Here is a 14966-nt window from a genome sequence, read left to right as displayed (position 1 = left end):
GAAGGTAGCATGAATCCTAATGTTCTGCTTAGAAGCCTAAGATATGAAATACCCTTCTTTATTTATAACCCTTTATTGTGTATCCAGGCTCCATAAGCCACATGCTGAATTCTTGACCGGTGTGGCTTTCATTAAGGTTACCATGGGAATGACTGTATCCCCAAACTGAATGTAAATGAAAGCTTTGCCCATCGCTGAGTCAGTCTTTCTATTTCCATGAGATATCAGAAGGAGCAGCGTTCCGTGTTGTACATGTATAGTAATTCCTGCCCTAATGTTGGGGCTGGCTGCTTGGATGCGTTTAGCCTAGCGATAAAGAGCAAGGAGAGCTTCCAGCTCCTCCATCCCTGCACATGAGTCATGCGTGAGGTTTAATGCTGCAGATGTGCTTTGGGGTGAGCAGCTCTACAGGCAGGAAACTCGAAGCTGACGCAGCAGCTGTGGGCCGCAGCAGGGCACTGACCAAATGGTCTTCAGGCTCTGGTTGTCTGTGCAGAGCAAGGCAGGGAAAGCGGATGTTGTTAATAAGCGTGCCTGGAGTTCCTGAGTTGTGTTCCTTTGAAGCAGCTTGCAAACCAGGCAGCTCAACTCAGAGGGATGCGTTGGAGCAGCTCTGTTGCTGTGGTGTGGCTTTGTAGAATTTCTAAGTAGGTTTGTGGATTTTGGTTGTATGTGATTACAGCTGCACAAAAACCACTGACGTTGGGGTGTTCGTTCTTTTTGGTTCAGCAAGAAGGCCGGTGGTAAAACTCTTCCATTCTACTTATTTTTGTCAAATCCAGAGCCTTTTTTTCTTTTTTTTTTTTTTTTTTCTTCCCTTTGGAATGTGTTCCAGTTTGATCTCAGAAGCAAACAGCTTTGAAGAAGCGTCCTCAGGAGAGAAGACAATCCATCACCAATTTATTTCCTAATTGGTCAGACAGTGGGAGCAGTTGTTTGGTGTGGCTCTCGGTATGTCTGAGAATATTTACTGCTCGCTGCTTCTCCAGAGCAGTGTTTCAGCAGTGATGTTATGCTCTAAAAGGTGGGGAATTGTGGTCATGACAAACTGTCATAAAGTAAGGCTGGTGGTGAGGTTGCAGCTGTAGGAACCCAGGAACATGGGAGTAGCTGGCTGGAACTTTCTAACAGACCTGGGTGTGTAAATGAAGGGATGGATGTGTGTGGAATGGGATAAAGGAGATGCTGAGTGTTGGCCATTACAGCTGAAATCGTTATGAGCTTTCCCAGACTTTGTGGGAGTTGCGTTTGTTCGAGAGCAATAATTCTGTTTGTGTGAGTGACATTTGTCAAGTTTTGAAGCTATAAAACGTGGAACGGAAAGTTCCCAGGCAGTCTGATGTAGCATTGCTGACTATTGATAACCCAGAATAATCCTTTCTTTTTTTTTTCTTTTTTCTCTACCAATCTCAAAGTTTCAAGCATCAGTGAGTGCTGGCTTTGAATAGTAAATTGTTTTGTTCTTTATTCCCCCAGGTCTTTAAAGGTGAATTTCAGCTTCCTGACTTCCTTAAAGAAGCTCCACAGGTACAGTGCTCAGTTAATTTCCTTTCTGCGGGAACAGCAGCGAGCCACTGTGAAAACAGCCTTATAAACACTTCATACTTTTGATTTTCTGTTGGGTTTTGAAAGAAAGGCTGTGAACAGCTTTTCCATGGGGTTGCATCTCCCTTGCTCCCAGTCTTTCACTCAGCTGCCCTAAGGCTTTTTTTTGAACACACGTTTAACTCTCATGTTAGTAATACTGTGGAGCCTGCAGTCCTCAGCTGACTGAAGGCTGCCATGAAACTAGAGGCATTTTGTATATTTTCTTATGTAGACCAAGTTGCTACTTGTAGAGGAATATCACCTTTTGTTGCTGTGCACTGAAAGGTTTAAAGCAAATACGGCACAGATAGCAGAAATAACGAGGCTTTAAAAGAAAAAAAAATGTGCTGCTGTATCTGGCAAAACAAACCAAAATTATCATTTGTGCAAGCTGTTAATTGATACTAAATGTCCAAGTGCTGTTTAAAGTGCTCTCTGTGTTGTGCTTAGATAGGAAAAACAGGAAGTGGCTCGTCCCTGCTGTTGTCTCAGGGTGTGTTCAAGTAAAGCTAAGTAGAAAAATATTTGTTTTTCTGGGTTTTTTTTTTCCCCCTTCCAACTTGTCCTGCATATCCAGGGGCATGGCTTTGCAAAACTGGGAGAGGAAGCCTTGTAGGGGCTCTCTGCCTCCAAGTTTTCCAGCAGCTGTAGACTGAGAGATGCGCTCACCTCTTATTAGCCTCAACAAAAGCCTTTAGAGTTACTGTGATCTCTGTGACCAAAGTAGGCACGTTATCTACAGTGCTTGTATTTCTTTATATTTCTGTATCCATCAGTGATGATGCAGACAGTACAGAAACTCATTGAGGATGTAAATGTAAGCAGCCTGTATTAACTCAGGTGATTGACAGTGGGTGCAAGCTTTCTTGAAGCGTTGGGAAAAGACTCTTTGAAAATGCCTTCTGTTGGTGTAAAGGTTCAGAAACACGCAGAATGTGCCATGCGCAGACAAGGCATTGTGACTTCTTCAGTCCTTTCAAATGAAAATCAGCTTATTAAAAAGGAAAACTGGTTTCTTTTGTTCCAGCCAAAGAAGACAGTAGAAAGGAGGTCTCGTGGCAAGATAAAATGAACGTGGATCAGTGAAGTCGAATAGCTATAGTGTCTGTCTCATGTTTTTGGAACATAGCTTTTTGCTGTGGACACCAAGTCTTTCTGATAAACCTGTGTGTGATCTCTGATTCAGGCTTTGCACTCTTACTGGACGTTTATGTGCTCTCAAAGCGCTCACGCTTTGCTGGTTGTGCTCAGCTAATAGAACAGCACCATTAAGGATCTGGCACCACGCAGCTAAGTGTGCTGTTGCTCACAGCATTGTTCACTCTCAACTGCTGGCCAATTTGTCTGTGCAGCTTAGTGGCAAGAAAACTGTTTCAGTATGTGCTGCTTAAGAGTTGTTAGCAAACTGTACTGAGGAAGTGTGCTGCAGTTATTTCATAATGCTTTCAAATGCAATTATTTTGTTTATTTCAAGATTGTCTGCAGCATATCTGGCTGCAAACCTAGGGTGTGTCAGAACAAAAAGATGAAATATTGCTGATAAGGATTTCTGGCAAATGCAGGGATGAGCTATCTTGAAAGCTTAGCGTGCGGCGTAATGATGGTCTGCTGGCAAAACAAATTATCCTTCATCTGCCTGCAGCATCCATTAGATTAAATTATATTTTCCAGTTACCTTGTGTTGTGTCAGAAGACACGGTCCAGTGTTTTTAGCAAGTGTCATCTTGCCATCCATAATAGGAAAGGTGCAAAATGGGAATCTCCTAAAGATCAGGAGGTGAAGTTACACAGCGTGCTGTGACTGCAGTATTTACCTCGTTCTCAGCAAATTGATCCAAAGAAAGATTCTTGCAAAAAGCGAAGCCAACCTTTTTGAAATGGAGGCTTCTTTAAAATATAGATGCTGAAACTGGAGGTGAAATTAATTCTGAAGAAATATTCTGCTTTAATATCACGCTAAAGATAAAATTAATGTGATGTGGCCAAACAGCTGAATGGCGCCCTGGTGCTGCTGCTGCTGCTGCTGCCTTTTTCTCTAATGGAATATTGCTCATTTTATCTTAATTATTTACTTAACAGACTGAACCCATGGAATAGAAGATGCAATGGATATTTCTTGCACAGAAGGTAATAGAAATGCCTGCAGTCTTGTTCAGTTGCTGTTCTTGGTGTAGTTGAAGTGATCTTTTTAAGCTTACCTCACTCAAGATTCTGAGTAAGAGAAACATGAAAACAGAGCTCTTGGTTCTGAATCTGTAAAATGACATTGAGGTAAGTTGCAGTGGTGAGAGCTACAGAAGCACAGTTTGTGGTTTAAGAGTAACCGTGCAGTTCTGCATGGCCCGTTGCAGTTTATAGCACTTGAACTGGTTGCATTCTTCTATATCCAAAAGCAGTATGCTGCTTGAATGTAGCCCGTGTAGATAGGAATATGTGGCTGCAGATAGAGCTGCTTCTGTAGCCCTAAATATAGCCAGTGTCATGCCAATCAGAAATAATGGATATAAATGTTTTACAAAGCTTAATTGCAGATGTTTATTTTGGAATTGATAGGGAAACCATAATGTTCTCATGCAGACAACGTTAAAATGACTACTTCACGTTGCCAATTACATCTTTCAAAAAGGTATTTAAAACAAATATTTGTAAAACCATCTGATTTCTGAGAAACCAAATTAACTTCCCAGCAGTAATTAGCACTCGTACGTTGTGATGGAAGAGATGCTGTCAGTGCGTAGATGCAGCCCGCCTCCTTGAGTGCTTTGAATGCAAGTGGAAGTTCAGATTTGTGCCTGAATAGAAAGAAGTCTGATAGCAGACTGAAAAGGCAGCTCCTAATGGATCGACTTTGTTTAACAGTAACTTCACACACTGAGATGATGGTGGTTGCTTGTAATTATGCACTATTGCCATAAATGTAATATGCTATAAAGGATTAAAAACAATACTACATTGACCCCCCAAAAACCTGATTTTTTTTTTCTTTTTCTTTAGAAGAACACTGCTGCCTTCTCAATGGAAGTGATGTTACAAGGACTGTCCCACTGAGATCAATGAGGTGTACTGCTCATGGCCTGCTTTTCTCACGGTTCTCTCCCCATTACTTTCATGCTCTCGTCTTTATGTTCAAGGTTTTGTTGTTGTGAGCGCATGCAAACCTGTTTAAAAAAAAGAAAATACTAAAAAAAGTCACTGTTAAATGTAGAGCCGTATTTACATGTAAACAACTACTTTTGAGGTCTTCAGAAACGCAGAACAATGCCTGTGTCTGAAATTGCTCTTCTGTCATCCAAATCCCAAGCCTCCATCCTCAAGGGTCTTTTATTTTACTTTTTTCTCCCTTTAGCAGTTTGTTTTTCAGTGTATGAAACTTTCAGAGGAGTGGTCTGTGCTTGTCCTAAACGGTTTTTTTTGGTGGAACAGTTTTGTTTTATCGACGTGTGGAAATGGTTTAAATATCTTTTATTTAAAAAAAAAGGAAAAAAAAAAAAAAAAAAAAAGGATAAATGACATGTATAATTACAATTCAATGACCTTTTGTATTTTATTTTTCAAAATAAATGCTTTAAATGTGAATTTTTTTTGGCCTCGGAGTTGGGGTTGAAATGATTCACATGGCTGAGATGGAAGGTGTCACCTTTGACCAATCTGAGCAGTCACAGGCACGGGTTGATGGTTGGACTGGGTGACTTCAGTGATCTTTCCAACCTTAGTGATTCTGTGAGTGATCCTTTGATTCTGTCTCATGTCTCGGCTGTGGATCTCGTCGAGGTTTGATGTTGGATGAGTTTTCTTTGCTTTAGGAGCTGAGCGATGGGACGAAATGAACATGGGTGCCCATTGAGAGGTGTATGGGCTGTAAGGTGGCGTTTGTTTCCCACAGGGGTAGGCAGGGAGGTTTGAGCCTATCGAATTTGTTCACCCAGAGCAGTTGTGTTGGGACAGGCGGTGATGGTGGGGCAAATGGCTTCTAAAGGACATTCCTTCCAGCCCATAGCAGTGCAGTCAGATGGATACCTCAAAGCTCTGAGCACCTGCCAGCCACTCAGGGACATCACTATTGAGGTAAGTGGCGATGGTTTGGTTTGGGGATTTGTTTTGGTTGTATTTTCTGACCTGGCACTCAACCCAGTGAAGGTACCTCAGGGTTGTACACTGAGTTTCTCTTTACCCAAATTCTGCTTAACGATGTGAAAGAGCTTTATTTTCCTTCATTTCCGTTAGCTACTGTAGTTCCTCTTGCATTTGATAAACCAGAGGCAGACGCACGCTTTTGGGTGCCTGCGGGGAAGGGATTGCCCTGCTACCCAAGCGGGCACCAAATCCTCCTTAGAACTGAAGAGATGCAAAAGTGAGGCGGGAGCGCCCCCTGGTGCCCGCGCACCGCAGTGCCGCCGCTCTCCGCGCGGTGAGGCCCGCCCCGCTTCCCGCCCTTTTCTCCGCGCGGCCGCAGGTGTTTCCCCGCAGTTCCTCAGCGCCGCCGCCAGATGGCGGTGTGGGAAATGGCGGTCTGAGGGGAGGGCGCCGCCGCCGCCGCCTGTCACGCCGCCAGAACCCAGCTGTGCTGAACCCACTGATGCTTAACAGGACCTGGCAAGGTGCTAAGCCACAGCTGGCGTTTAGCTGCCTAGTTAATACTTAATTAATCGAGCACCCGGCTTGCCTAGGCAGCCTTTATCTCCAGTCAGGCCTCCCCCTGCCCCACGTTGATGTGAGGAGATTTCTGCTGGCAGGGAGCCTTCCCCTCACACACCACATGTCTTGCTCTTACACATCTCTCCGTGGCCTAACGCAGAAGCTGTGGTGTGCTCCATCTCAATCTGTGCCACTTCTCACTAATAGTTACACTAACTGTGTGGAGTTTTACAGTCTGATGCACAGCGAGTTCAGGGATCCCGCCCTGTATCAGAGCGTCTGTTTGGTCTTTGTACACAGAGTTATTAGGATTGCTGTATCTGGACACCCTGTCTGTTCTGCTTTGCTCACGCAAGCAAACCTCCATATCTGAGCGCCGCAGACAGAACACAGGGCCAAATACAGCTCCCGTGGGTTGGCTTTATTAGCACCCGTGGGTTGGCAGATCCCTGTGTTGGGTTCATAGATCTCTGCTCTGATGGCATTTGGTTGTGCCATGGTTGGGTCACTTTTCTATAGGGATGCAACTTTGCCAGCAGTGTAACCTCAGAAGGTGTTTAGGAGAAAGTTGCTGCAGCCAATATAGAAAAGCTGAGGGTACAGCAGTGAGAGGCTTTTTTCGTTTTTAATCTTATTCTCAGCACACATTCTTAATGCAGCTCTGGGACTGCTGCCATTGCCCAGGGAATGAAGCACGACCTGCAGGTCCAGTTCAGTAACCTTTGTGTGTGTGTTTGAGGCAGCATCTGAGCAGTCAGAAAAGCTCGGGGAAGCAGACCGGGCCATTCCAATGACAAGGCGCTTGTAAACCAGGAGGAGGAATCTCTGGTAGAGCTGGATGGTGCTGACATGGCTCAAATAAATATTTGATTTAGAAATCATTTTGTTGAGCGATGATGCATTCTCCTTAATTATCTGTTGAGTTGGCCCTGGACATCCTTGAGCATGAAATGGATGCGTTTACTTAGTTACAGGGTTTATTTATTGCGATGGTTAGTAGAGACGTGCTGTTGTGGCTGGTTACCCACTGCTAGTGCCATATTCGTCATAAAACCCTGCACTAATTATGGGCTGAGGTCTTATGATGTGAACCTCGCTATGGAGGAGATTGTGCAGCAGTTCCAAAGATTGTCATGTGTACTCATTAACTTACACAGACGTTTTCTTTTCCTAAACCTTGCTGTCTTGCTAAGGGAGGATCATGGTGTCTGTATTCGCAGTTAGCCACACACAGCGGTTAATCGTAGCCATAAATATTTCATGTCGCTACTTCTTGTTGCTGGGGATTACAAGCAGTCGTTATGAAACATTTATGTAGTCAAAAAGCAGCGCCCAGGTAGCAGATGCTCCTCCTCCTTTAATAATTTATAGCGATCCGAGGTAGGTGGGGAGCGGGACGGGACCCCCAGCGGTGTCAGCGCGTCCGGGCGCTGCGATGCACGGCAGCCTTTTACGTAACTTGGGGCCGCCGCTCCGCACCTGGAGCCCGGGGCGCGCCGCCGCCAGAAGGAGGCGGGAGCGGCGCGGGAGCGGCGCGGGAGCGCGCTCTGCCGCGGGCCTATCGCTGCCGGCGGGCGGACCGCCCTCATCCCGCTAGCCAATGGCAGCGCGCGGCAGTGCGCTGCGCGTCCAATGGGCGTCGGGCTCGTACCCCGCGGCTGGTGGGGCCGTGCTGGCGGAGGAGCCCCGCTGACCGCGGCCCAGCCCCGCCCGCCGGTGCCGGCGCTGCCCGTGGGCCGGTCCCCGTGCAGCCGCCAGCGCGCGCCCCGCCCGCCACGTGACCCTCCGCAACCGCGTGGGGTGGGAGGGCGCCCGCCTGACCGGGGTCTCGCTTCCCGTGAGCAGTGCCGCGGCTGCTGCTGGGCAGAGCCAGAGGGATGGTGGTAGTCACAGGGCAGAGCAAAGGGAGCGGAGACCCGGATGAGGCCATGTCGAGCTCGGATGCAGAGGATGACTTCCAAGAGCCAGCCACTCCCACGGCCACCCAGGCGGGCCAGGCGCTGCCGCTGCTGCCCCAGCAGGTAAGGGCTGCTCGCTGCCCAGCCCCGGGCGTCGCGGCTCCCGCTGCTCAGCGCCACGAACCCGCGTCTCTCCCGGGCTGTCAGCGCAGGTTCAGCTCGAATTGGAGCAAAGTCCTTTAATTACAGCCATTGCTCCCCTTCTCCATTCTTGCTTGAGCTTGACAAATACAAGTAAGTCTTTATTCTGACAGCGAGGCGGCTTATAGTGTGATGCAATGTGATGCTAAGATTTTGGGGCCTGCTGTCAGCTTCATTCAAGTGCAGAATCACTGATTTGCCAGTGTGCTGTAAGGGAACCAATGGAGCAGCAGCCAAGTGCAGGTGCCGGGATTGGCCTGGGACTATGTATCTCCTCCCCTTTTTATTCATGCATGGGAAAGGAGGAGTTGGTTTTGTTTTGTTTTGTTTCTGATTTATTTTCTTCCTCAGTAAGAGCCAAAAGGAGGCATTCACACTTTTAACAGATATCTAGTATTAAAGCTGTAGTGACCAGTGCTGTTCCAGATTTCTGTCTAAAATTCATCCAGACAGCATCCGGGGTATATAAGGTGTTAACCCATGAAGCTCATTGCTTTGTGGCAGCAGGGCAGAGGCATTTGTCAGACCGAGTTTTGTCACGGTGGCACAGATTGTATGCTGGGTCTTCTGCAAATCCCCACCCGCTTGGCCTGTGCGTAACTACAGAGCACTGGGGTCTCATTTCTGACAGTGTGATCACTTTTCCAGTTCCCAGAAGTCGTCCCACTGAATGTAGGAGGCATGTATTTCACTACAAGGCTGTCAACGCTGAGGCGTTACGAGGACACGATGTTGGCGGCGATGTTCAGCGGAAGGCATTACATCCCCACGGATGCCGAAGGCAGATACTTCATTGACAGAGATGGAACTTACTTTGGGTACGTGCAGTGTCCTCAGTATGCTTCCAAAGTGGTGGCTGAGGGAAAGGAAAATTAAGTTTTACGCTTGTTTCTTCTAGTTGAATGATGTCTGTGGAGTAGGTTTTAGGAAAACGGGGTTGGTGTGCATCCACGCCTTGAAAACATCTCAGAGAAAAAATGAATTGCAGCACGTCACCACTGGAAATGATTTATTTTCTTCTTAAGGGCTTAAGCTTTACAGTGGAGAAGGAAAAGCAGCTGATGATGTTCTAGAGGACAAATTCACGTCATCTGCTTTGGAACATCTGCTCTCAGAGTATCAAGCTGTTTTGCTGCTTTAAAAAACGATGTATTTGGCACTCGACTGGTTTATACCAATCTACTCCATTAAAATTACAGTGATTAAAGAAATATTTTAGTTCCCCAAAAATTCCTGTTTTAATGAAGGTCTTTTTTCATGTTAATCACATTTTTCATTATCTATTTCCCCTGAATTGAATATGCAAAGGGAGGTATGATTAGGCTTTAACTAATGCATTTCTGACAATAAAAGTGGACCTGTAACGCATTTTCTGTGCCTGTGATGGGCTGTAGTTTTATAAGAAAAAATTACCAAGGTACATCTGCTGTCTGGTAAGGGAATAACTTATCTCTGGAGCTCTTCAGAAATACGTTAGATTAAAGCACAACTGGGGCGGGGGGGCAAACAGCACTTTAAAAACTATTTCTTTGAATAATTTTTGCTGACAGTGCCATATACTTTCATTTTCAGGATTCATTTTGAACTTTGTAGCCTGTGTGTAGCTTGTTTTATTTTTAATAAAAATAACCTGATGTTTCAACTCTGTCTGAAGTGATGTGAGATCACTAGAAAAGACAGACATCATTTCTTGCAGTGTTCATAGGTTGGGGTCACAAAGCAGGTGTTGTAGTTTAACTTAAGGTACTTGTTTGTCCTTGACATCTCCGTAGTCCTCTGCTGAATGGTTGCTTTATTTTCAAGGCATGTTTGAACTGCACTTTAATGTGGGTCAGAAATAGATTTAGCCACTGTGAAAATATAACAATTTTACGTTTGGCAATTCAGAAGTTCCTGCCATCTTGTTGGAGAACCAATTTGCTTTTGATGTTACTGATCTGAAGTCAGATTGTAGTGGGAACAGAGAGCCAAGTTAGCACTTGTTACGTGAAGGTTGCAGTAATGCTTGTTTTACTTGATATGGTCAGCAGTACTTGATTAATGCTTATCAGGTGATTTATTTTCCACTTTAAAACTCCAGGGGTTTAGCAATGTCTCAGAATCACAAGGAAAAATTCTTTTTTTCTTTCTTTTTTTTTTCTCTTATTGTATGAATGGATATGGCCCTGATCCTGTGAAAGGAGCACCTCCTTTGCAAATGCTCCATCCATTCGCATGGAGCCTCGGTTCTGAGTGGGATAAAACGTCCACATGTCTGATTCGCCAGGAGAATCAAAGAAGTTTTTGTCCCAGATTGAAATTTGGAATACAGTGACTGCGATCTCTTTCCCACAGAATGGCCTCTTCTATTTTAAGGGGTTTCTCCCTCAACTATTTGTTAAAAACATTGGCTGGAAGTGTAACTCGTGCTTCTTTCAGTTACTGAAGATTAAGGATTTCTGTCCCAGTAGAGTAAACAATGAATACACGGTGTTTCCTTTCCCATACACAACAGTTTTGCTGGAAACTTGTTAATTCTCAGTGTTTTGGTCCTTCTTTCAGAGACATCCTTAACTTCCTGCGCTCCGGTGACCTGCCGCCCAGAGAGAGAGTGAGGGCAGTGTACAAGGAAGCTCAGTATTATTCCATAGGACCATTGCTAGACCACCTGGAGGATGTCCAGCCTCTGAAGGGAGAGAAAGTGAGGCAAGCTTTCCTGGGCCTAATGCCGTACTACAAAGGTAAATAAACAAAGCACTCTGATTGTTGTTTCTGCCATGATTCAGGTAGTTGAGTGGTGCTTTTAGGCCTCCTTTCAGACTGATTCCATCATATGTCATAAGTTTCTTACGTATCTTCCGTGCTGCTTAGACCTCTGAGGCTTTCACATGAGGTTTGTTCCTGCTGCATCTGAGGTTGTGAATTTTTTATGCTGTGTTCAAAAGGAGCCAGATCTAGGCCACAGCATGCCAGGCTTAGCACTGAGCAGGAGCATCTCTGTGCCTCCCTATTTGCTCCATTAGAGCCTGCAGTGGAATCGGTTCAGGCACATGGTGAGGACACCAAGCTCACAAGACAATGGAGACTGATTTAATTAACATAGAATGTATCTAGTGCATCCATCTTTGTGGTACTGCTAATAATACATTAAGAACAACATGTAAACGCTGACAATGTAATACATTTCATGTGGAAAAAGAATGGATTTAATGTCTTTCACTAGATGTTTCATTGTTACTTTCAACTTCTGTTTCTTAGATCATTTGGAGCGGATAATTGAAATAGCAAAGCTTAGAGCTGTGCAAAGAAAAGCAAGATTTGCGAAACTGAAAGTCTGTGTCTTCAAGGAGGAGATGCCCATCACTCCCTATGAATGCCCACATTTCAATTCTTTACGTTTCGAAAGAAGTGAAAGTGAGGCAAAGCTGTTTGAGCATCACTGTGAAGTGGATGTATCTTTTGGACCTTGGGAGGCCGTGGCTGATGTGTATGACCTTCTGCACTGTATTGTGACAGACCTGTCTGATAGAGGGATAACTGTGGATCATCAGTGTATTGGTGTGTGTGATAAACACCTGATAAATCACTATTACTGCAAGCGTCCTATCTATGAGTTCAAGATCACTTGGTGGTGAGTTGTCCAGAATGGTGCAGGAGATGAAAGGACTTCTAGATGACAATTGCTTTTAATATTTTTGCAACATGTCTCTGGAAATGCGTTGCTGCTAACATATATTGGAATCAGCCTGCTGAAATGTTGGCTAGTGCTTAGCTGTTCAGCGAAGAGGGACCTGTCACAGAGGTTGAAAAACCTCTGCAATATTAAAAAACCAACCAAACAGCCTGAAACAAGACTGTTGGCTCAGGTACCTTAATGAGGCACAAAACAAAATCACCTCGTGGAAATTACGGAGAGGAGTGTCTGACATTTATTTTTTAATGTGCCACCTACTGTGTGGCTGCAGTCCCATTGTCTGCAAAGTGGGTGTGATGGATCTCAGCCTCAGGTGCTAGTAAGTAATGCTGATAGAACGTGGTTCCATTTTACACACTTCAGAGTGTTCCAGTCACTATGCAGGCCTGCCACTTTATGGATTGAGTAACACCCTGCACAGAGATCCTGCAAGTGTAATTTTGGTGTAATAGACAACTAAAAAAAAATAGAGGAGTGTTGTTGTGAAGATTAAGCTATATGCATATTTTAAAAATTAAGAATCTGCATTGTGAAGTGTAATATTTAGTTGTTTCTGTTGTTATAAAAAGGAACGGCAGGTTTGGAGAATATTCCTCATTGCTTTGTGGAATAATTACCGTTCATGAAAGATTTGTGCCTGTTTTTAGCCTTAGAAATTCTAACTGTTTACAGCATCTACAAAAAGAATCTATAGAATCAGGTCATTTGCAGAGGCTTTTGGTGAACGAGTAACTCCATCTGTACGTTCCTATTAGCAGAAGTATTAAGAATATTTAATGTGTATTATTTTACTACTGATTCTTTTTACAGTCTGTGCTATTAAACTTTGTTCCAGAGCTAGTCAAATGATGAGGCAAGTGCTTCCTTCTCCTCACCTCTTCAGTTAAATCTAACTTCCAGCATTCCTGCTGGCACTTCTCTGTGTGATATCAGCACCTTTGTTTCTTCCTTTGTATTCTAATATCTCTCCAATTGCCCACCAGTGTATCTGGGAAGTACATTTATTTCCATGCTGAAGGAGGCAGCTGTTGCAGAGCCGTGTTCTTTCTAGAAGGTAATTTTTGCACTTCTGACGTTGGCAACCATCTGCTGAAGCTCCATTTCTGTGTGTCCAAAGCTGAAGGGTAGATGGAGCGATCTGAGGGTGCTGCTGTTGTGAGCTTCAGAAAATGCAACTACTGTTCAAAAAGACCCCACCTGAGGGAGGCTGGAAAGTAGGTGTCTGCATAGTGCATTCCTTTGGACTCCTGAATCCAAGATTCTTGCTTAATTAAACTTCTGACCAAAATACTTTACAGACCTATTAATTATGATAGAAAAAACTATCGCTTACCTACCTGAGATAATTCTTAGAATATAAAAACTTGACATAAAATTGTCTCATAAAAATATTTTCAGAAGGCTGATTTTGCATTGAGTAATGTTCACACTTCTCTGTGTTTAATTTAGGAATTTGTATTGAATTGTCTCTCAGAGGCGGGGACATAAAGTTCTTAAGAGCTCTTTGCAAGTGCTTATTTGGAGTTCATTGCTGTCAGGTGCTCAGTTTCAGGTCCAGAGTTGAAATTGCAAAGCACAGTGGTGCTGGGAGGAGGGAGATGAGTGTCACTTAGGTGTATTTGAATCTTTCAATCCAAATTTCTTTGGATTTAATTGTTCCTTAAGTACTGATTGTGTTACAAGTCCCTGTGCCTCTATTTGACGACCTACAATTACAAGTCAAAGAATCTTTCCCTAAACTGAGAGGAAGCTTGCGTGATATCTGCTCTACTCTGCTGCCTTCTCTCCCCAAGAATCTTAAATTACAACCACGGTTTGGAGTAAAATGATGTAAAACCTTAAAGCTGAAGCTTAGAAACTTTTGGCTGCCAGTAAACTTCTGAGTTTATTCAGGGGCTGCAATGAGAATCCCGGCTGTACTGGAATATTCTCTTGTTATTTTTCTGCCACTTCCCATATCACACAGGACATAACTCTGGTTTGAATTACAGCACCACTTATTGACATGAAGCAGGCTGTTTTGACAGTGATTATTTTTGGCTTTAAGTGTTGTTCAGCTGTTCTCCTAGAGAAACTGTGACAAAATTCCTGTTAGAACCTTGTTTGTTATTTCTTAATGTGCACGTGTTGCTATTCTGTAAATTTTTTCCTGTTGATTGTTTAAATAAGTGAGAAAGTAAGGAAACTGCCTGACCCAAAAGGTGAAGATGAAAATCTGGGTCTGTATCAATTGCATCTTAACTGAAACTTTCATCCTTCTTTCGTATCTTCCAGAGGACAGAAATAATTAAGTGCAATATTGAAGGAGGGAACACAGAGTTGAGCCGCGTGCTCTCATGTAACTCATCCATGGTGTGTGGTGATTTGTACAAGTTAGCAATACTGTTACTAACCATGCTTGTTCCAAGCAGTCTTTGTTTACAGTGGGTTGATTATATTGCCTAATGTGCATTTGGGTTTTGACAGAAACAGCGGAGTGGTGCAGGCAGATGTCAGGGGTGTCGTCCAGTCGCTGGTTTATAGGACGTTCCTGACTTCACTGGCATGTAGCATACGTTCTGAAATGCTGCGTTTGCTACAAAGATGTGAGTTGCTGATTACTAAATCAGTGTTTAAGATCATTGGTTTTTTTATATCATAAATATGATATTATTGTCTAATTAAACTAAATACCTATGTAATACTGGGTTGTTTTGGTTTATTTTTCCTTCTTGTACAGACATTTCTTTATATCTGGCTAGAGGTTTGTTAGGGCATACTTAACTGTTTCTCTGTCTTTTTGTCACTTTATTATCTTCCCTGCTACTTCTCCATCCACAGAACCCTACAGATACCCTGTGGCTACAAGCTGCTGCAATTTTCTTGGGCAACTTGGCCACACAGAGCATGGTCTCATGTTATCACTGTGATGTTGTGGTGGACATCATCTCTGCAGAAAGGACAATGTATGTCAGTCCATTGTGCTCATTCAC

General features: G+C 44.0%; 2 protein-coding genes across 10 annotated transcripts in view; both read left to right on the top strand.

Annotated features, from left to right (window-relative positions):
* The window catches only part of TPST1 (tyrosylprotein sulfotransferase 1), a 42639-nt gene extending 37476 nt beyond the window's left edge, over positions 1-5163 (top strand). For 8 of the 9 annotated variants that reach the window (XM_052688983.1, XM_052688981.1, XM_052688978.1 and 5 more), the window contains 4 exons: positions 1477-1527; positions 2615-2690; positions 3667-3714; positions 4582-5163. In XM_052688983.1, the coding sequence (XP_052544943.1) occupies positions 1477-1527; positions 2615-2659 (96 nt within the window). In that variant the 3' untranslated portion in view covers positions 2660-2690; positions 3667-3714; positions 4582-5163. The remainder of the gene's footprint in view (positions 1-1476; positions 1528-2614; positions 2691-3666; positions 3715-4581) is intronic. The other variant, XM_052688984.1, reaches the window with a different exon arrangement.
* A 2777-nt stretch (positions 5164-7940) lies between these two features.
* On the top strand, positions 7941-14675 carry KCTD7 (potassium channel tetramerization domain containing 7). Its single transcript, XM_052688988.1, has 4 exons — positions 7941-8243; positions 8970-9139; positions 10863-11041; positions 11559-14675. Exons 1-4 carry the CDS (start codon positions 8100-8102, stop codon positions 11933-11935), a joined length of 870 nt encoding a protein of 289 aa, XP_052544948.1. The 5' UTR covers positions 7941-8099; the 3' UTR covers positions 11936-14675.
* The last annotated feature ends 291 nt before the right edge of the window (positions 14676-14966 follow it).

This window comes from Tympanuchus pallidicinctus, unplaced genomic scaffold (assembly GCF_026119805.1).
Source record: "Tympanuchus pallidicinctus isolate F22 unplaced genomic scaffold, pur_lepc_1.0 scaffold24, whole genome shotgun sequence".
In the NCBI taxonomy this organism is placed as follows: Eukaryota; Metazoa; Chordata; class Aves; order Galliformes; family Phasianidae; genus Tympanuchus; species Tympanuchus pallidicinctus.
Note: the sequence above shows the minus strand (reverse complement) of the source record. Positions and strands in the feature narration are given on the sequence as shown.

Coding starts and splice junctions, on each gene's coding strand:
- KCTD7 (XM_052688988.1), top strand. CDS start 8,100: ATGGTGGTAGTCACAGGGCAGAGCAAAGGGAGCGGAGACCCGGATGAG. Junction 9,140..10,862: donor AGAGATGGAACTTACTTTGG/GTACGTGCAGTG, acceptor TCCTTCTTTCAG/AGACATCCTTAACTTCCTGC. Junction 11,042..11,558: donor CCTAATGCCGTACTACAAAG/GTAAATAAACAA, acceptor TCTGTTTCTTAG/ATCATTTGGAGCGGATAATT.